Here is a 21,577-nt window from a genome sequence, read left to right as displayed (position 1 = left end):
TGAGCTTTACACTATAATCTTTGAAATACTTTGTTAGAGTGATTGAGAGAAGATAGTGTGATCTATCAAGGAGAGTATCATCACTTATTATAAATCTTCATTGATTCATTTAGTGGAATCCAACCTATAGACTGTCAACATGGAAGAGTGGACGCATGCTTGATCTAAGTTTAACCACTATAATCTTCATTTACAGTATTCTCTATCCCTAAACTCTTTTTATTGTGTTTGATAGAATATTGCATATTGGTGCTCGAAACCATAAAGTGCATGCCTTCATATTCTGATTTTACTTGATATTTGACTTGATCTTTTAAATTTTGTTGCTTTTAGTCAAATTCATTTAAAATCACCTATTCATCCATCTCTAGGTAATGTTGCTACATATAACATCCCCCATCCTCACTACTTGGATCCCAACTCTCCCTTTTTTTAGCTCAATTTTTATTTATTTCAGTAAAATTTGTATTCAAAAATCAGATTTAGACCAAAACAATGTCATTTTTGCCTTACGCTTGATGTTTTCGCCATGTGGGAGAGAGAAAATATTTAAAAATTCACATCAACATTTATCCGTCAGCCAAGTTGGATGGAATTAACAGAAGGACTTGATTGCACCAACTTTGATAAGTTTTAGAGCTTGATTGCACGTTTTGTAAGTGTTAAGTCTCAATTGCTCTGGAGTTGTAATTGTGACAAGTTTTGCAACTTCCAGTGCACATATTTCCTTTTGCAATTATGCAAAGTCAGTCCATTCAACCAATTTTATTGGAAATCGGCGACATAGGAGCCCGCCGTCTTATAAAGCGCGGCTGGCGTTGACATTAACATTTTTTACTATTTTTTATATTCTCCTTTTTTTATTCTTTTTTATTTTTTGGTTCTTTTTTGTTCCTTTCATTTTGGCTTGCAATTGCCCATGCCCTCGCGCAGAGGGCCTTCACAACCCGCGGTCGATGGGGATGTCAAGGCCTTGAGGGAAGGCAAGGGGGTTCAAAATGGTTAAAACTGAATTAAAATGTTTATGACCGAATTAGCAAATTGTCGAAAGGTTTAAAACTAAATTAGCATAATTAAAAAGGTTCAATACTAAACTGGCCACAGTACAATAAATTTAGGATTTTTAGGACAATTTTTCCACGTTTGAATAGTCTCCCATTTACAACTCATGAGTGCTAGACAATCCACAATGCATTCGACTCATGCTCCTAAATTTTTGCCCCATGTCACGTTCTCCCCCTTCCCTCCCTCCCTTTGCACCCGATATTGGAGCCCTAATGCTGAGAATTTACTTTATACCTTATACTTGACCACCTTCGCAAGGATTCTTCTCAGAGCAAAAGTAGTGAACTGCCTTTAATTAGTTCTTCTTTTTTTAATTCAGTCTTTGAGCAAGAAAGGAATGTCCTCCGGTTGGCTTATTTAGGGCTAAAACTGAATGTGTTGCACGGGCGAAGGGGACCCGGAATGAGGTCATCAATATGCGCAAGCACTAAGTAGAACTTAACGTGGATAACCGATTTGTTATAATGATGTTATAATCTAATCGGTTGATGGAAGTAACGGAATTAGCCGCTTTTGGATTAAATCGACGCTTCACAAAATATTTTTGTTTGGAGATATACTAGTTACAGCAGTTGTAATGGATCCAAGGGCTTCTCGATCGTAGCTTAGAAATGCCCGCAGCCGATTGTGCGAAACAAGTGGAAGCGTTTGAAGTTCACACAAGATGGTTACAACCGGTCTTGTATGCCATCTGAAGTTAATTTACGAGAAGTTATATGACTGTTAACCGTGCACATATAATATCACAAAAATATGAGACTCAACTAAGGGATTTGGAACATCTCAACTACACGACGTAAAAATTATCACCAATATCACAAGAGTAAAGGATTTGTGCACTTCATATCTCTCTCTCTCTCCCCCTATAAACTCATCTCTTCTCGCACTACTTTCAGCTTAAAAAGAAAAGAAAAGAAAAAACGAGAACACAAGACACTCCAGACACTTGCCGAAACCATGTCTCGGGACTTGGACAAGACCGACTGGATCGTCCAAGTCAACGAGAGCCTCAAGCCCTTGCCCTCCCGCGAGCTGTGGCAGTGGGAGCAGCGGTCCATCTATAGGGTCCCCCCCCACGTCGCCGACCTCAATCCCAAGGCCTATCTGCCGCAGGTTGTCTCCTTCGGCCCCTACCACCACGGCGATGAACACCTCCTCCCCATGGAGGAGCACAAGCACCGCGCGCTTTCCCGCTTCCTCAGTCGGTCTGGGAAGCCTCTTGAGCCCTTCCTCGAGTCCCTGAGGGAGGTGATGTGGGACCTCGAGGAGAGCTATGCCGAGCTGGACCAGAAGTGGGAGGTGGGCGGCAGCCAGGACTCGGTGGGCCGGTTCATCAAGCTGATGATCACTGACGGCTGCTTCTTGCTCGAGATCCTGAGGTTTGCAACCGTCGAGGGGCCCCATTACGATTACGATCCCCACGACCCCTTCTTCAGCCATTATGGAATGGTCTACATAATTCAGCACATTAGGCGGGACATGCTGCTGTTGGAGAATCAGCTGCCGATGCTAGTGCTGTATCGGCTGGTCGAAGTGGAGAGCGACGGCAAGAAGGTTTGTGTCTCAGACGAGAGGTTATTGCATGCATGCAACCGACAATTTCATTATTTAATCTATCTGTCGGAAGCTTCTTTTTACACTTTTATGCAAGTAGTATCCTATCCATACGACAGCAAGCTCGTATTCAATGCACTGACTTTACTCCAACAACGCCAGGGTATCGAATTCATCAATGGTCTCATCCTCAAATTCTTCTACTCCGACGACACGTTCATTGAGGGCATCGGCCAATGCCTGCACGTCCTGGACGTCTGTAGGATGAGGCTGCTGCTCCCTGAGGGGAGGTCCAAGAAGGTCCAGCCCCGGGCGCGTGAGATTGGCAGCAAGGAGATAATCCAGTCGGCGACCGAGCTCAAATATGCCGGGATCCGGTTCCAGCAGAGCCACACCCACAGCCTCCAGGACATCTCCTTTTATAGAGGGGTCCTACGTCTCCCCACGATCATGGTGGATGCCACCTTCGAGTCCACGTTCCTCAACATCATAGCGTTCGAGCGCTTCCACGTCGGGGCTGGGTACGAGGTCACGTCCTACATCTCCTTCATGGGTAACATCATCACCAACAAGCGGGATGTCGAGCTACTCTGCACCTAGGGTATCATCCAACATGCCAGCACGAGCGATGAGGCAGTCGCTGAGCTGTTCCACTCGCTGTCCAAGGACGGGGCACTCGACCCTGGGAGCAGCCTCACCGCCGTGAAGTGGCATCTCGACGAGTACTGCAAGAAGTACTGCATCGTGTGGAGGGCTAATATCGTCCGCACCTACTTCAGTAATCCTTGGTCTGTATTGTCTCTTATCGCCGCGGTCTTCGCATTGGTGCTCACCATAATTCAGACCGTGTACACCGCGCTCAGCTACAACCCGAACTCTCACTTTACCTCTGGAAAATAACTTTTTTTCCAATTTTTTGTTCGTCTCCTGATGGCTGATGCTCAATAATTATCTCTTGATTGGTTGTTGATTGTTGTTTATCAATGATTTTCCTCCTGTTTTCAGTCATGTTCATTTCCCTCGTTAAATGTTCGAATGATGGACATTTTGCTTCTTTTCTTTTTATCATTATCAAATGAAATCTACCATTGCAACATTTTCTTCTTTGATTAAATTCGTTGAGAAGTTGCCGTGAACTCAAGTGGAAAAACAATTATGGCCTTCGAAGTCATCTCTAATCTCCAAAATTCAAAGTCATCTATATTTCTCCCCGTCGTCAAGCCATCAATCATTAACACAGATAACAAACATACGTATATGCCTGAGAAACAAATATTTTGAAACTTCACGTTCTCGAAATAAGCCGACAGTTAAACTACTACTTATGTACAGAGAAAAAAGCCCACAAATATGGAAAGAAAACTACAGTCCTCTGACCTTAATGAACAAAACTCGTATTGTTCGTATGAACTGCAACAAACCACAAAAAAAAAAAAAAAAAAAAAAAAAAAAAAGGATGAAGTCTAGATGTTTCTATCAATATTCAGCAATCGTGAATAACCAACCTTCAACATTAGCAATAGCTGAATATCAAGCTTCCTATCGTCTTTCAATTCCGACTAAGCGCAGCCACCGTAAGAAGAGTACTTATCAATTGTGCAACATTGTCAAACACGATCATCCTAATGTTTTTTGTAGTTGAAATAGAGAAATGTTATAAGAAGCAAACATACAATGTAACCCTCAAGACGCCTCCAGTAGAAGTCCTTAAGAAAAATGGGCAAGACATTCAAAGGGGCAACGAAAACAAACTATTGAGGAAAAGCCATTAGGAGAAACTAGAATAAGTGGGACATAAGACAGAGACATAACAATGACAAGAGCCTCCATATAGCGCAAAACAAGTACATCAAATTGTAAAATCTTGACGAGTCAATACGTGATCGAGGGAATCCACAATGCATTACCATCAGGTATATCAAGGTGAAGACAATGCCATCTACAATAACAGTGACACCCATGTAACTGCATGTGTTGATTGTGATAAATTTGTTTTAGGAACTGCATTACCTTCAGGTATATTGAGGAGAAGAGAATGCCATCTACAACAACAGTGACACCCATCAGGAATCCACAATCCACACGCATGCCTGTTACGACAAAGCAAATGATAGATGAATTATAAATTTGTTTTAGGAACTGATAGTTGATTGTGATAAATAACTAAGACAGAAAGTAACTCACCAAAAAAAGTCTACCCAATGATCAAGATCGAAAGAGTAAATCTCCGTTGAGTAAAATAAAATCTCCACAATACTCAGTTCTCTCTCCTTAAATTGGACAATCACATGTCCAAAGTACAAGTCAACCAAGCATGTAACCACGGCCACCAATGAACTGCATGCACAAAGCATACACATTGTTGGAATGCAGAAACCAGGAAATAACTAACAATTGTCCTTGCCAACATAGAAGACCACCACATTATATTTCAGCAAGTTATGTAATTAAATCGCTAACATAACCACAGAAACAAGAACGATAATGAATAAACTACATGGCTTTGGCCTTTTAACGACTGAACCACTTTTGATTTAGCGCCAAACATAGCAAAGCGCTCCCCCCCCCCCCCGGGGGCCTCCCTCACACACTTTCCCCCTCTCCTACCCAGCCACCCTCTTCTTTCCATCTTCCCTGATGAGCAGTTCTTACAATGCGATGAAACCTTGAAGATCAGAACCTCGAGAAATCACCTCAAAAGTCCTTCGGGATCAAAGAGGCTTAGACACCATGATGGAGCAATGGCAGGCAACGGACTAGTTAGAAACCACACACGCTGCACAATTAAATCGAGCACATATGGCATGTTTTTTCACTTCCCAACATTTCGTTGGGAAACCATACTATTAGACCAAACTATTTATAAACAGATTCAACCACCTTTCTAATGCCAAAGAGCCGCAAAATCTGAAGATTGAAAAATCTGAGCAACTTAGTTAACTTAAGGATCCACAGAACATTCGAGCTTATCAGTACACACCCTTGATTTCATGAAGGAACTCATGGTAAAAAATTCTCCATACTTCATTCAATAGATGTTGCTCAATATCCTAAATGTACATAAAGAAAGAAAATTCACCTCCAGAGAATAGTAGCTCCACCATGGTCGCAGAGCAAATGGCATCTGGCATTACAAACTCAAATTTTTTCCCTCAAAATGGGTGACAATAGATACTCAAGAGTACTTCCAATCCACAACTTTCACCACAAGAAGATTGGATTTTAAAGCAAAGTTCTAGAAGTTAGCAACTAGGTCCCCCTACTGTTAAGTATTGACTCACACCTGACTTGGCTGGAGAGCTAGGCCAAAGGATGGATTAGAAAGAAAAACATGGAAGTGAGTCTACGAGTAGAAGAGCTTCATACAAAATCAAAAATGGGGAGCTCACTCATCCATATCCTCTTCTCCATCAGCTTCTGCCTCTTCATCCTCATTCCTGAGCTGACCACATACATTACACTCCATTATATTGGAAGGAGCACTGTCCGACAGAGGCAGAGGTGCCATTGTCCCGCCGCAGTTTTCCCTGTTGCACATATACCTTAGGAAGAAATACGCATGGGGGAAGTTGGTACCTTTCTCCTCTCCAATACCCGCCTCCAACCCACCCATTTGTTCACCGGCATCCTCATTCATCCCTTCAGTGTCGCCATCATTGTCTTCGCGGCTATCACCGTGCTCATTCTCATCGTCGGACCAATTGGCCTCGACCTTGCACCGATTGCAGTCGCAGGCGAACCGTAGTCTTCGATCAACCTTCTCTGCCTATTCGCATAATTCAAGTTGACAGGAAAATAACTCAAGCAGATCTCTCTCCCTTGAGGAACATCATGGATTATCTGCACGATTATATCAGTATTACCGTCAGAAGCAGAGTCTACGTAGTCAAATCTACAAGCATTTGGTAGGCAATCGGGGTTGAAGAAAGAAGCTCTGGGATAAATACCATAAGCTCTCACCGATATCTCCCCATCCAATTCGTCCCCATCCCGCGACGAAACCGGCTCCATCAAACAGAAAGCATTGAGCTTGTCCCTCGAAAGCAACGCGACGATCATTTCAAAAGAAAACCCCTGAGGGAAAGGCGAAGCCGGAGGAGGGGGAGGACAAACCGAGGCGAGCAGCGAATGCAGGAACTGCGCAGCCGCAATGGTGTCGTCCGTGTGAGCCTCTCGGCCCTGGAGAGAGAGCAGTAGCTGGAAATACGAAGGAGAGACGGTCGCGAGATTGCAAGCGGCGATAAGGAACCGAGCCTGGACATGGCGTTCGAGAGGCTGCCCGTCGAGCAGAGGGCAAGCAACCAAACGAGACAGCGCTTGACAGACCCAAGGAGGGTGCGACGTCGTCAAGGCGGCGCAGAGACAGCTGGGGCTGCAAAATGCGTGGCGATCGCACGTAGGGCACGAGACGGCTTGCGACGAGGAGGACTGAGGCAAGATTTTGAAGCAATTGGCGCAATAACAAGTAGTCGCAGAAGAAGAAGAAGAAGAAGAAGAAGAAGGTGGTTGTTTGGTGATGGGAAGAGCAGAGTAGAGAAGAATAGGAGAGTCCTAAGGACGATTTGGCCGCCTCGCAGCGGCTGAGCCGCCACTAGAGCCCTGCCTCTGCCTTTGCCAGTCCATAAATTTTAGGTCCAATTCCAAATCTGACTCCAATTTTGTCCTATAAAAAATCATAAACTTTCAATCTATTATTAAATCTACCACGTGATTATGTTCTAATTTGATGTGACATTTTCACGTTGATAAGAAATCCACATCAAGAAAGTAGTGGGCGATAAATACTGACCGACCCGGCATTTCCACGTGGATAATAAACCACCTCAATATAAATTGTTGAATTTCTTCCAAATGAATATGAAATTAGGGATGACTAATGGCAATTTTTGAATAGGGGGCTAAGGGGAGGCTGGTAGCATATTTGAGATTAGAGCAAAAATTAATGATTTTTCTTAGGCAAAAAAATCGAGTATATTTTGGGACTTGGATTTAAAGTTTAAATTTTTTTTTCTAAGTAAAAAGAATGGGTTAATACCACATAAAATTCCAAAGCGATGCACTTGTGACAAATTTATCCCAAATTATTTTTTTAATCACAAAAAATCCAAATTGGTATATTTGTAACAATTTTACCCTAAACTGGTACATCTGTGACAAATTTACTCCCCGCTAGTTTTCGTTAAATCTAACCGTTAAAGTGTTAAATTGTATAACATGTAGCAATTGACAGGTCTACCAACTTGAGACTTTTACCCTCTATTTTCCACATTGTATCCGTTTCAAATTTTTCTTGGTATTAACCCAATTTAAAAGAGGGTAAATTTGTCACGGGTATACCGGTTTAAAATTTTTTATGACCAAGAAAATTGGTTTATGGTAAATCTATTACAGATGGAAAACTTGTGTAAATCTTTGAATTAGCTATTTCTAAAGTTGAAAAATTCTGTACCAGTTTAGGATTTTTTATGATAAAAAATAGTTTAAGATAAATTTATCACAATTGTACCAGTTTGGAGTTTTTTGTGATAAAAAAATAGTTTGAAGTAAATTTATCACAAGTGTATCAATTTGGAGTTTTTCATGGTATTAACCAAAAAAAAAGTTTGAGGTAAATTTGGGACTGATCCTAAAGTTTGGAATTTTTCGTGAGACAAGATAAGTTTGAAATAGATTTGGGAGTGGATAAAAAATTTGTGAGTTTTTGAGGAGTTAGACCAATTGAAGAGGCCAAAAAGGAAATTGATCAAAATCAGTTTGTTTGGATCATTAAATTTACTTCGATTGAAACCAATTGGTCATCATGGTAAGAGAGATTGATATTATTGAATTAATTGCATTGATTGATCATAAGCTTGTTCAATTTTGGATTAGATCTTTCGAACCACAAATAGAGGCATACACATGAAGTATTTCCAATAGGTGAGAGATCAATTTCAATGTATGCATTCGTAGATCTTTTTCAATCAAGTTTTTTAACTTTTCGCATGTCCAAGCGAATTCTTGACCTTGCATGAATTTTCTAATCAAGTACATTAAATCTGATTATATGCAGCTGATGTATCATCCGGAGTTGGCAAGAGTTTGGCAAGAATAAACTCTTTGGAGCCGTTTATTATTTGCTAATTCTGTGGGACCACAATTCTTAAAAATGAAGGCCGTGATTGGATATCATGTAGAGGTGAGCTGTTCCAAGTTCCTTACATGTTTCAGATGAAATCTCAAACTTGCTCGCTAGGACAAATTCCTTATTTTTTGAAACCTAAAATCTACCTGTCACGGGTTCTAGAGTACTCGGAAACCTGCTAATTTCAATTTATTTTATATTTGTTTATATTTAGTTAAGCAAAATGAGAAAGCGTAACAATAAAAATGAAAATATCTTATTTTTCTATAGGAACAATCCAACATAAAAGATGAACACGTAAAGATAAAATAAACAACAATCAAATGATTGTGGCGGCATGGCCTCCTCCAAAAACCACCAAACTTCTACTGGTAATAACATAAGAGAGTTAGCAAAAGTATTATTCATACAACTTGAGAGACAAACAAGCTATAGTCGAAAATAAAAGCTTTAAACAGAGCGGTACACAAAATAAATCAGTAAATAAAACCGATCGGAATTTTAAGATAGTTGTGAGCAGGGTTAAAACTATTAAGCTCAAATTGCTAGTCCTTATACAGAACGAGCACGACAAAAGGTTAGATCCCTAATGGATCCAGTTACTAACCTCTGTTAGGGTTTTCTAGTTCCAATTCAAGCTCCTAGAAAAAAAAACCTGGAGCCGGACCCTAGCTCATTGAAACTTGAAATCAGCCGAGAACCGGTAGTCTAGTTTTCCGATTTTCGATTCTATCCTGAAACCATGCTTGCTCCTAGTAACAAGATTTCTCAACAAGAACACTTCACTCAAGCTTCAATTTCAAAGTTCTTCTGAAAAATTACCAAAAAATTCATAAAATTATTGTAATTGTGATAATTCGATCTTAAACTTTTTTTTAGCGATTTAATATTAAAAATTTTGCAATTGTGCCAATTTAATACATCCAGCAAATTTGAGCCAGCTGGTGCTAACGTGGACGCCGATAATAACTTAATATTTTTTAAAATATTTTATTTTATTTTTCCTTTAAAGAAGAGGGAAGAGAAAAAAAAAAAACAAACAAACAAGGAAAAAATATTAAAAAATTATGTCATTGCCAGAAAATATTATGGTGTGATAAGCGTCTATATCAAAATGTGTGGTGAGCGCACGACATGGCCGTTGACGATGAGGACAGAGGCAAGATTTTGAAGCAACTGGCGTAATAACAAGTAGTTGAAGAAGAAGAAGAAGAAGAAGGAGAAGGTGTTGTTTGGTGATGGGAAGAGCAGAGCAGAGAAGAATAGAAGAGTCCCAGAGGGCGATTTGGCCACCTCGCAGCGGCTGAGCCGCCGCTAGAGCCCTCCCTCTGCCTTCGATCTCGGCGAGGTTCAGAAGCGAAGCTGCTTTGTCCGCCATGTACAAAGGTTTGAGCAACCTTAGGGTTTCTTTCGGGTTAAGTGCCTGCGAAATTCTTTTTCCTTATCCAGAAAAAAATGGAAAAATCACAAACCTGAACTTCCTTTTTGGGGCTGAATATCCAAATAAAATCCCGACTTTAGCATCTATCACAATCATATTTAAAAAAAAAATTGTCTCATAAAAAATCTATAACTTGTTTTTAATTATACCGGCCAAATACCAAAAAAAAACCCCAACTTTAACATATGTTCCAGTTATATCCAAACTGTTATTTTGTCTCATAAATAAAATCCCGACTTTTACTTTTGTCCTAATTCTATCATCGTCAACCTTCCATCCATAATTACCGTTTGTTAATCCTAAAGTTGAGACAAAAGTAAAAATTTGAGATTTTCTTGGGTATTAGGCCGATAAAATTGAGACAAAAATAAAAGTTTGAGTTTTTTTCGGATATTAAGCAAATAGAATTGGGAGAAAAGTAAAAATTGAAAATTTTTTATGAGACAAAAAAAAAGGGATATTATTGAGATAAATGCTAAAATTGGAGACTTTTTTGGATATTGGCCTCTTTTTTGGGGTCCCTCACGGCTCGCGGGCCACGCTTAATATGAATTGAACTAAATTGAGTGGCCAAAAAGGAAATCAACCAAAATCAATTTGGTTGAACCATTAAATTTACTTCGATTCGAAACAACTTGGTTATCATCATAAGAGAAATTCATCTTATTGAATTAATTTCATTGATCGGTCATAAGCTCGTTCGATTTTGGATTAGATATGTGAAATCATACATAGAACCATACATATGAATTAGGAAAATTTCCAAATAAAAGCCTAAAATGCCCTCGGTTTCTCAAGAATTAATACCACAAAAAATGTCAAACCTGTACACCTACGACAAATCATTACATCTGTGATAAATTTATCATCGGTTATTTTCCGTCAAATTGTACATTCAAATTACCGAGTTGAATGATGTGTACCGATTTGGGGTTTGTACCCTCTGTTTGTGTCGGGTTTTACAGTTTGAGATTTTTCATGGTATGAACCTAATTTAAAGGAAACTAACTAAAGTTAAATTTGTCACAGATGTACCACTTTAAGATTTTTGGTGGTCAAAAAATTATTTTGGGTAAATTTATCACAAGCATACGAGATGAGGTTTTTCGTGGTATTAGCCATTTTCTAATAAGGGCCTAAAGTAAACCTTGTTTCAAATAAAGGCATGAAGTTGCCATATCAATCTCAAAAGAATGTCTTAATCTCGTCGGTCGAGGTGCATTTACATCCTTTATATTTTAAATTTTTTCCCTTTTTCTATTTTTTTTTTCTATTTCCTCTGCCGGCCATGGATGGGGCTCGTCGATGGCCAATGGAGGTTCCCAAACTTAGGCGAGGGTGAGGATTGCCCTCGCCGGATCTGGTGATGGTCACTTGACGCACCCTCGCCCTCATTTGGGCTAGCGAGGTTAGGCAAGGGCAAGGGTTGCCCTCGAAGGATCCGGTGAGGGTCTCCCTTACCCGAGACCAACCTTCATTGGCCATCAACGAGGCCCAACGATGGCCGATGTAGGGAAGAGCGAAAAATTAAAGTAAAAAAAGAAAGAAATGAATTTTTGACTAAAATACCCCTTTTTCGTCGGCCAGAATATTCATATATGCTCACCAATTGGCCAAAAGCCCTTACTTGAGAAAATTTAGCCACTTCAAATCATCATTGAAAACAAGTCCACTCACTTATTTTAGAAAACGATTGCACTTTATATTCTTATTTGAAATTTTTTTTTATATGAATTATTTTCCATAGGCGAGAGATCACTCTAGATATTTGAATTCGTAGATCTTTTTCAATCAAGTTTTTGAACTTTTAGCGTGTCCATTCCAATTCTTGACCTTGCATGACTTTTTTAATCAAGGACCGTAAAATATGATTACTTGAAACCGGTGTATTATCCCAAGTTGGAACCGCTTATCATTTGCTAATGTGCGGGACCCCAAATCTAAAAAATAAAGGCCGCAATTGGAAATCGAGTAACGAGGTTTCTGAACATGGGTCCAGTAGAAAGCACACGGTCCTTTTCTTAAACCGATTGAAAGCCAAAGCTGTACAAATTGTTCTCCAGTGGTGTAAAATGAACCTGTTCAGTTCTCCAAGCCTTTTTCATGGCTGTCTGGAAGGCGGCAAAATTAACAGTAGGGGTATTGTAAAGCTGGCCAATTAAAGTAGCTGGACACTCTTCTATTGTTTCATCAGATATGTTTGCTTTATCTCTTGGATTCATCAATTTACCCAACTTTTTGCAAAGACCAGCTAGGCGAGAAGCAGCATCAGCAGGATCTTCCATAGATGTAGAAAGAGAGAGAAGTAAACAGCAACAGGTGCAAGAGGAGAGAACTGGGTAGAAATTTCCTTTTCTAAGGTGTAGAGCAAAAGTTTTGCAGAGCTGAGGAGCTAATTGAGTAACAGCGAGAAGCCAGAACTTCTCAAACGATGCTGGAGAAAAGGGAAAGCAAAACTGTAATTATGTGGTAGGGTTTAGAGAATGAAGAAGCAGGTGAGTAAAGATCCAGTGGGTGAGACCCGAACAGAAAAGGAGAGTGTGTGAGGAGAAGAGAATCACGGGGGATAACAACAGTTCATGAGTGTTATACCCTTCTCAAGAAGAAAAGGAAGTAACCAATTTGGAAAGGGGGTCATCTGGAAAAGGGTTGATGAAGAAGCAGGAAAAGACAAAGAGGGCAGTCTGCTTCAGCAAAGCAGGGAAAAGCTACTTCATAAAGTGAGTAGAGAGGTTTCCCTCGAGCTAGGGAAAGTTTTTTTGCAACATGAACACTTTACTCGACCCTTCAACTTCGAAACTCTTGTTAGCTCCAACGAACGCGATAGGTCCAATCACCCATATTTGAAGCCAAGGAGATTCGATTAGAAAATTACAAGTTTACCCGACTTTATTAAATGAATAAATAAAAAAGAATCGAAGATTCAATTTGAAAATACAAATGCGCGAATCGATAAATTCAAAGTAAAATGATGTCGTTCTAATACCGTTTATGAATCACACTCTAATAAGGCACGAAAATTCACATTCCGATGAATCGAAAGCTTAATTTTAAATCGCCCCTTGCTATATTCTCTTAATACAAATTATTAACCGCTCAATATATTGATTGTGCTCGTATTATGTGTAATCAATAATTCACTAGTTAGTTAGAACATCATGGTGTTCATGTTGTTTCCCGATCAATGTCGACAATGTACGGATGTGTAGGGATTGAGATTATTAACATCGATATTAAAGCGGAGCGCATCAGATTAAACAAGTTAATCGCCTTTGTATCAAAACTTTACAAAGAGTGTATTTATCCACTATGTGAATTGAACTCGAAATAAGACCCGTGAAGCTGATCATCGTTTTTTTGTCTGTTTCGACCAATCCTCTGATTTTTTTTGGGTTTGGGAACTCGTGTCAAACTAGGATTCTATGGTGTCTTGCGTTGTTGTTACATCTTCGGATCATCTGCTTCGCAAGTCGGTCCATCTCACGCATACGCCTTAACCATGGTTAGTGAACCGGAGTTAGGGTTTCCGCTATAAAATGCCAGCTTTCCTGCCTCCCCATTATTAAAATCGGAACGCTCGAGAACGGAGGAAAAAGCTCAGAGACATTCCCATCATCCCTTGTCGTGCCATCGTCCCGCGACCTCTCGTCCACATAACCTCCCAGGTTATCGCCTTCTCTATATTATCTCTTTATTTTGTTCTGTGTTGTGATTCTCTGCGTTCTTTGGATTGATCACCTTGTTCTGAATTCGGGTTCATAGGATTCGTAGGGTTCGTGGGTTTTGTTCATTTCATGTTTGCTTAGGATGGCAGCGGGCTGTTATTTTGTTGTTCGATGATTTTCAGGATTGCCCATCTTGTTGTCTGTCAGGGTTTTGTTGTTTAGTGTTTTAGTTGGTTTGTTCATTATGGGTCATTGGTGTTCCATGTCGATGGAGATATTTTTATGCCTGATGACAATAATATTCCCATATGATGAAAAGGTGTTCTTTTTTACCTGATCTACTTTTTTCGTGGAGAAGATCTGTAAATTTGGTGCGACTCACTGAGAAAGATGGGAAAATCTTCGTATGTTTGGAGTCTGTTATGTTGTAGTTATGCTCCTTTTTTTTTTTGTTCAGTGTTTGAGTAGTCAGTTCTTTAGAATATGTTGTTTTTTTCCCTGAATTGTCATGGAATAGTGCTTGCTGAGCCTTTGGGTGCCTGTTGTCTTCATGGCGTGTTTTATGGTGTCAATTGATTGATGGGAAGATGGTTTTGATTGCTCAGTCATCTCGTTTGGAGGAGTTGATAGGTTGGAAGATGTCTATTGTAGGTTTAACGTCTTGACCGAATGTGTCGATTGATTGGAAGTTGTTGGTTCTTACTGAATGATTGTGCTGGTTGTAGTGATGTAGTGCTTGGTTTTATGGAGTTGATGGATTGTCATTTTCAGGTCGCTTGGCACCGTTTGCTGTTAGCTCTTAAACGTAGGGATGGCTGATGGTCATGAGACTGACAAGAACATTGAGATATGGAAGATCAAGAAATTGATCAAGGCTTTGGAAGCTGCAAGAGGCAATGGCACAAGCATGATTTCTCTGATCATGCCTCCTCGTGATCAAATCTCTCGAGTTACCAAAATGCTTGGTGACGAGTTTGGTACTGCATCGAACATCAAGAGCAGGGTGAATCGACAATCTGTGCTCGGCGCAATCACGTCTGCTCAGCAGAGGCTCAAGCTTTACAGCAAGGTTCCTTCTAATGGGCTTGTGCTATACACTGGCACAATTGTTACTGAAGATGGAAAGGAGAAGAAGGTGACAATTGATTTTGAGCCTTTCAGGCCCATCAATGCGTCTCTGTACCTGTGTGACAACAAGTTCCATACTGAAGCTCTGAATGAACTCTTAGAATCCGATGATAAGTTTGGTTTCATTGTTATGGATGGTAATGGGACTCTCTTTGGGACTCTGAGTGGTAATACGAGGGAGGTGCTTCACAAATTCAGTGTGGACCTGCCGAAGAAGCATGGAAGAGGTGGGCAGTCAGCTCTTCGTTTTGCTCGTCTTCGAATGGAGAAGCGCCACAACTATGTGAGGAAGACGGCTGAGCTAGCCACGCAGTTTTTCATTAATCCATCAACTAGCCAGCCCAATGTTTCAGGGCTTATCCTAGCTGGATCAGCAGACTTCAAAACTGAGTTGAGTCAATCTGACATGTTTGATCCTCGTCTTCAGGCCAAGATACTGAATGTGGTTGATGTTTCTTACGGTGGTGAGAATGGTTTCAACCAGGCCATCGAGTTGTCTTCAGAGATATTGGCCAACGTGAAGTTCATTCAGGAAAAGCGCTTGATTGGTAAATACTTTGAGGAGATAAGCCAGGATACTGGAAAATATGTTTTCGGTGTGGATGACACGCTGAAAGTTCTGGAGATGGGTGCTGTTGAAATTCTCATTGTGTGGGAGAACCTGGATATCAATAGGTTCACAACGAAGAACAACACTACTGGTGAGATTATCATCAAGCACTTGAACAAAGACCAAGAGCTTGACCAGAACAACTTCAGGGATCCTGCCACCGCAGCTGAGCTTGAGGTTCAGGAGAAATTGTCGCTTCTGGAGTGGTTTGCTAATGAATATAAGCGATTTGGTTGCACGCTTGAGTTTGTCACAAACAAGTCTCAAGAGGGATCCCAGTTCTGTAGAGGTTTTGGTGGGATTGGAGGGATCCTCCGTTACCAGATTGATATCCGCTCGTTTGATGAGTTCTCTGATGAGGGTGAATTTTATGATGACTCTGAATAGCAATCAATAAACTCTCCCCCACGGCTGGTGCAGGAGGATGGGGCGAAATGCCTGCACCAGTGCGCGAGCTCTCGCGCTATATGCTACTGCTTTGGCGCTGCACGAAAGAAGATTTATGCGAACCCTAGCCAAGGTTCCCTGTCCCTTCCCTTGATTTTTAACTGGACCTCCCACTGTCCTCTGTTTGTGGACCCTTTGCCTTACTTTCTTTTCAGGCATTTTTCATTTTAGGTAGTTCCTGTGTAATGGCTGCTAACGATATGGTTTTGCTCTAGGTGGGGGCATATTGCTCGGAGAGTGCTTGAAAATTGCGATGGATCAAATCTGCTGCCTCCTATCGAAAGGAGAAGCATACACTATACTGGATTAAGCTCAAGTCTGGACTGTAAGGGACTGCCTTTGCTGATTCGGATGCTGCTGGTTGGGTGGACTTTGTATGGTCTGTTTATTTCTCTACTTCTGTTTCGCTACAAGCTACTAGCTGTTCTATCAACCAGTATGAACTTAAAAGAGTGGTCCCACTCGATATAATAACTAGTTGCTGCTACTGTGGTGGTGTTCTGGTCATGTGACGTGATGGATTGTAATGTTATGTAGCTACTATTATTGGAGTGGTGGATGTTCATGTCATGTTGCTACTATTACTAGTGTGTTCCTAGTGTGTTTGCATTTGGGTTGAATATATGTTGTTGGTATATATGCTTGATAGTTTGATTGTGGGGTTTGCATTGATTGTTTTTGTTATAGATGGATAAGATCTAGACATGAACGATCTTGGTTCCATAAGTATGATTGATCGGCAAATAGCATCAGCTATAGGCGATGGGGTTTTGCTTTAGTGATGTTTTGAATGCTCATATTCAATGTTCTTGTTAAGTTGAGGAATCATAGGTGGTAGTGTGAGCTTGGCTTGCAAAGCTCCCATTGTTGGGATAGCAAGCTTATTGTCCCGAGTACAGGAGCACAACATGGCAGTTCGAAATTTGGCACGACAGGAGCATGGGACAGACTTGATGTCCGGGATCCGTATTCGGTGCTTCTAGATTCTCATTTTAGTGGTCTACATACGATTCAATGACTTGTGGCACAAAGAACATCGGCTCGTGAGTAGGTTCTTTAGATGCTGACTTCGAATTGTTGAAGCATTCAATGGATGTGTGTTGGATTACCCATATAGTCTCGCAAGAATACTCGTGTGCGGCCGCACGTTTTGCAGGTTTGATGAGACTTGGTTGTAGTCCTTGAGATCAGGAGAAGCGGAAGCAAAAGCTATACTGAGTACATTATGCTTGATCTAAGACCTAGTGACAGATGAAACCCAAGCTCTGCCGGCATGAGATGGCTAGACAGATTTATGAGGTTATCAATTGTCTAGCAAAAATTCTTGATTGGCAACGACGTATTACAATGTCTCTTGTTCATCCCGACCGATTGTTCTATGCCTCTTTGAAAACCTAAGAATAGCCAGGACCTGTATTATTCTGGGCTTCATCCATAGGTGCTTACTTTGGTGCTCACCCTGAGGTGAAGTGTCGCGCCTCTAATTCTTCAAAACTGAAAGATGCTTTAGTACCTGCAGCTTCTGTTTCTGATATCTAGTTCTGGTGCAACCACCATGGCTCGAACCGAAGCCGTGCAAGGTGCGAAAATGTTTTGAAGTCGAATCATTATTTCAGTGCGTGATTCCGTGCTTTTGCTGATCCTCCTTTGCCCTACTGAACTGCGTCATCCATTTTCCTAACTGGAATAGCACCACCTTGCCAGTGACCTGTAGAGTCAGCCCGGAAGCTATCAATACTCCGCCCACCACCAGCCATTTCAAGACGTTCACGTCTTTCCTCTGTCTACCCTTCAATTTCTCATCCTTGTCAACTTCCAGATAAGGAGCTGGAACCGCCAGCGGCCCGCATTTGGTGGTCATGCACGCCAGGATCGCGTAAGATGACCGAGGCGTGCTGCTGGCTCGAGCGAGGTTGTAAGCTTGAACTGCACCCTCCATTTTCTTCACGAGGCCCCACATTCCCGCCCTGGCGCACATCTTAACTATCTCCTTTCGTACACCAATGTCCTCGTGGTGGAATAAGATTACCTCTGATGCGGGCTGCTGTTGCCGGCTCCCTGATCCTACTGGAAGAAGTATGAACCTGGTCAACATCAAAACCTCCCCACGTGTAATCTATGGGAGAAAGAAGTATAAACATGGCTACTGGATGAGGAAAGAAATACCTGGATTTATGCACCAACTAGAATAGTAAACCTCTACTCTTCGGGTATTTCTGCGATTTGGTAGAGACGGACATGTTGTTCCCTGAATTGATGAAAACCCGCTTTTAATCTCCAGACGAACTTCACCAATAGTAAAGATCCAAGAGCTGTTATGCAGGTCGGTTCTTGGTTTGCCATCATAAAGTGGCAAGAATGACCTTCTTGCCTATCTTTTTCGGGCGAAAGTTACGACTAAAATGCATTTGGATGATGCCCATAACTTATCTCTACCAAAAGGAAAAATAATTCGAGAACTCGTCTCAGTGACGCTCCCTTGACATGAGAGTAAATATAAGCAATGCTTCACTTAATGTGAAGTGAAGCCTCCACGGGATCATCCACTGAATCAGTGGAGATATGAACCGACATTTTACCTTGGTCACGCAGTAGTATCTGGATTCAGATTGCCAAATGCGACGAACGATGACGTACTCTCGCTCAGTGCGGATCAGCGGTAGCTACACACCCAAATCGGAACATTAGCTCCTACAGGGAAGGGAATAGTTCCATTTACTGGTACCATGATTCAGTACCTTTCTTATCCAGTGAACAACCATGGTCCCAGTTCGTGGGCAGACATGTAAAGTCCTGCAGGAGACTAGCATCTTTTCCCACTTGAGACGGAATTCATCGTCCCAAAAGAAGTCCCTCAGTAACTCGGGCGAGACGCCCGTGAAGACCGTTCTGGTGCAATACCGTGTCGGGCCAACCTGAAATATGACAATAACAACAATTTGGACAATGAAGGAGACCATCAGGAGTGGCAGTGTGAGACTATCAACCAGAACCCCTTGTAAAAGAGAAAAAAAAATTGGGGTAGAAGTAGGACGGCTTCACGAAAACCTTCCTAGTTTTTCAGCTTTCAACCTGAATGAAAGAGAGATCTAGGTGCTACAGCAATTGTCCCAGAGATTATTATGTGCCTGGTGTTGCGAACGCCAAAACTATTTGCACAGTTTCCCAGTACCGAATTAAGTAGAAGGCCTAAGAAATCTACATGATCATGTAACTCCTTGGAAGAATTTAAGGCAAGCTAGGGCAGTCGGTTTGAAGATTGTCGTTTGACTCGGGAGTGGATGAGCATCGATCTATGATGATCAGATTATTAGACAAGAAAATGATGAACTTTACAGGCGGGTCTCTGCACCAAGCTTGGTACGTCAGGGTTGGAGTTGTCTTGTCCATCATCAGCTGCCATGGTGGACCGCCATCAGACTCGGTTATGTGAGACATCAGTTCCTTTAGCTCAGCTTCGTCTAAGGCTGCATATGCACCATTGCTTCATGAATCAGATACCGTCGGGATAGAGCTATATAGTAACAGCAGAAGGAAAAAGCTGTGACCGTGACCGACAAATATCGCAGGGACACTACAACAAGGGACAATCTCTGAAAATTCTCAGATTTCTTCACTCAGATTGAGCGGAATACCTACTTGACACACGGTTGGAGGTGGCATTATCGGGCATCTCTAGACGGTCTTCGACATTGTTGGGGTCGGACGGCATGCTGGTGTCGTCAGTAGAGTGGCAGAAAATTCTGTTCAGGACCAAACATAGCTGACGAGGAGCGAAGGCAATCCCCACCCACAGAAGCCTCCCGCCGAAAACATGCCGGAAGCAAATTCTCCGTGGCCTCCACATCCAAAGATAAGAGCAATGCTTATAATTTCTAGAGGAAATCAGTCCAACGAGAACAAACACGAATGCCACTGCTAAATTTCGTCCCGAAAACACGGAAGATAAAGCAGGAACATCTTCCGGAGCGATCTTGCTGAACAAATCATTCGCCATCTTCTCCAAGCTTGTTTGGCCTGCTGTGCTATTATCGTTACTTGGTTCACACTTTTCGGTGTCGAAGCAAGACGCTCATTGTGACGTCCCAGGAAGGAAGAAAGGAATGTCCTCGTCCCCACTCTTCCTTCTTTATAGTCGCTATCCAACATTTCCAAGGCGACATGTTTCCACTCGTGCCTTTGTTTATTGGGAAGGCCTTGTAGACGACATTGTAAACAACAATTCGTTTGTTTTGATTCGCGGCAATTTGAGGGACAACGTCCAACCGTAGTTGCCTCTAGGGCGGGAAACACAATGTGGGTTTCTTGGTAAGTTCTATCGCGCTACTTATGACTATCATACGACGTTTATCGATTTCCAGGATTGAAACTCCAGTCGTCTTACCTCCTAAACCAATTGGCTTCGGACATTCCATGCTGCCAATAAATGTTACCCTTGGTAAGGCCTTGTAGACGACATTGTAAACAACAATTCGTTTGTTTTGATTCGCGGCGATTTGAGGGACAACGTCCAACCGTAGTTGCCTCTAGGGCGGGAAACACAATGTGGATTTCTTGGTAAGTTCTATCGCGCCACTTATGACTATCATACGACGTTCATCGATTTCCAGGATTGAAACTCCAGTCGTCTTACCTCCTAAACCAATTGGCTTCGGACATTCCATGCTGCCAATAAATGTTACCCTTGGTAAGGCCTTGTAGACGACATTGTAAACAACAATTCGTTTGTTTTGATTCGCGGCGATTTGAGGGACAACGTCCAACCGTAGTTGCCTCTAGGGTGGGAAACACAATGTGGATTTCTTGGTAAGTTCTATCACGCCTCTTATGACTATCATACGACGTTCATCGATTTCCAGGATTGAAACTCCAGTCGTCTTACCTCCTAAACCAATTGGCTTCGGACATTCCATGCTGCCAATAAATGTTACCCTTGGTAATGACAAAAAGCAGAAACGAGCCGCACTATTTATTAATATGTGATTAGGTTGATAGTGTAAAAGATCTTAAATTGTTATCCCTCGCCCACTTGCCATTCACTACGCAATAATATATTTCACTCGGTTTCACTCACAAGTAGCGAAGCCATAGCTATGTGATTAAGTTGATATAGCACAAAGGATCAACGACATTTATTAGCCAGGATCCACATGTAGCCAATCAAGCAAATTGGCAATTCTGCTGGTACCTGTTTATCTTCAAACCCCGAAGATCCGCTGCCATCTATGCTCTCCTCATTTACCGAAACCAGAATAAACGAATAGAAATAAGGTGGTACCGGTATCGGGACTAACTTTGTGTAACAGAGAGAGAGATGTGATCGAGAGGATTAGTTCCAATCGGTAAGAGCCCATTTGGTAATGATCATGTTTCTCCATTTCTTGTTCTTTCGCTCCTTGGAACAAAAAAAGAATAGAATTATATTTAATAATGTCAGTTAATTTGTCTGTTCTCGATAACAGATCAGATCAGCGGTCAGGGAACAAATTTAGAACAAAAACAAGAAGCAAAAAAATTCTACTACTTCGTTCTCGATAACAAAA

General features: G+C 41.5%; 3 protein-coding genes and 1 pseudogene across 5 annotated transcripts; 2 read left to right on the top strand and 2 right to left on the bottom strand.

Annotated features, from left to right (window-relative positions):
- Positions 1-2,022: 2,022 nt before the first annotated feature.
- LOC115736728 lies at positions 2,023-3,519 on the top strand (annotated as a pseudogene).
- A 1,996-nt stretch (positions 3,520-5,515) lies between these two features.
- On the bottom strand, positions 5,516-10,180 carry LOC125316224 (histone-lysine N-methyltransferase ASHR2-like). 2 transcript variants are annotated; one of them, XM_048283922.1, is made up of 4 exons: positions 9,986-10,180; positions 6,580-7,091; positions 6,449-6,459; positions 5,516-5,774 (listed from the first exon to the last, which is right to left on the bottom strand). In XM_048283922.1, the coding sequence occupies exons 1-4, from the start codon at positions 10,119-10,121 to the stop codon at positions 5,750-5,752; spliced, it is 684 nt and encodes a 227-aa protein (XP_048139879.1). In that variant the 5' UTR covers positions 10,122-10,180; the 3' UTR covers positions 5,516-5,749. The 2 variants fall into 2 exon arrangements, 1 of the variants encoding a protein (XP_048139879.1); XR_007199526.1 differs by lacking the exons at positions 5,516-5,774; positions 9,986-10,180 and having other exon boundaries at positions 6,447-6,459; positions 6,567-6,708.
- Positions 10,181-13,705: 3,525 nt separating this feature from the next.
- On the top strand, positions 13,706-16,702 carry LOC115736647 (eukaryotic peptide chain release factor subunit 1-3-like). Of its 2 annotated transcripts, none has more exons than XM_030668443.2 (3): positions 13,706-13,849; positions 14,621-16,107; positions 16,250-16,702. In XM_030668443.2, the coding sequence occupies exon 2, from the start codon at positions 14,661-14,663 to the stop codon at positions 15,972-15,974; it is 1,314 nt and encodes a 437-aa protein (XP_030524303.1). In that variant the 5' UTR covers positions 13,706-13,849; positions 14,621-14,660; the 3' UTR covers positions 15,975-16,107; positions 16,250-16,702. The 2 variants fall into 2 exon arrangements, with proteins under 2 accessions (XP_030524303.1, XP_048139654.1); XM_048283697.1 differs by having other exon boundaries at positions 14,621-16,160.
- Positions 16,703-17,646: 944 nt separating this feature from the next.
- Positions 17,647-20,271, bottom strand: LOC115736648. The gene is made up of 6 exons (XM_030668445.2): positions 19,674-20,271; positions 19,371-19,501; positions 18,773-18,949; positions 18,614-18,697; positions 18,201-18,282; positions 17,647-18,101 (listed from the first exon to the last, which is right to left on the bottom strand). Exons 1-6 carry the CDS (start codon positions 20,029-20,031, stop codon positions 17,647-17,649), a joined length of 1,287 nt encoding a protein of 428 aa, XP_030524305.1. The 5' UTR covers positions 20,032-20,271.
- Between the last annotated feature and the right edge of the window lie 1,306 nt (positions 20,272-21,577).

Source organism: Rhodamnia argentea, chromosome 8 (genome assembly GCF_020921035.1).
Source record: "Rhodamnia argentea isolate NSW1041297 chromosome 8, ASM2092103v1, whole genome shotgun sequence".
In the NCBI taxonomy this organism is placed as follows: Eukaryota; Viridiplantae; Streptophyta; class Magnoliopsida; order Myrtales; family Myrtaceae; genus Rhodamnia; species Rhodamnia argentea.
The sequence above is the reverse complement of the archived record's forward strand: the minus strand, read 5'-3'. Positions and strand labels throughout refer to the sequence as shown.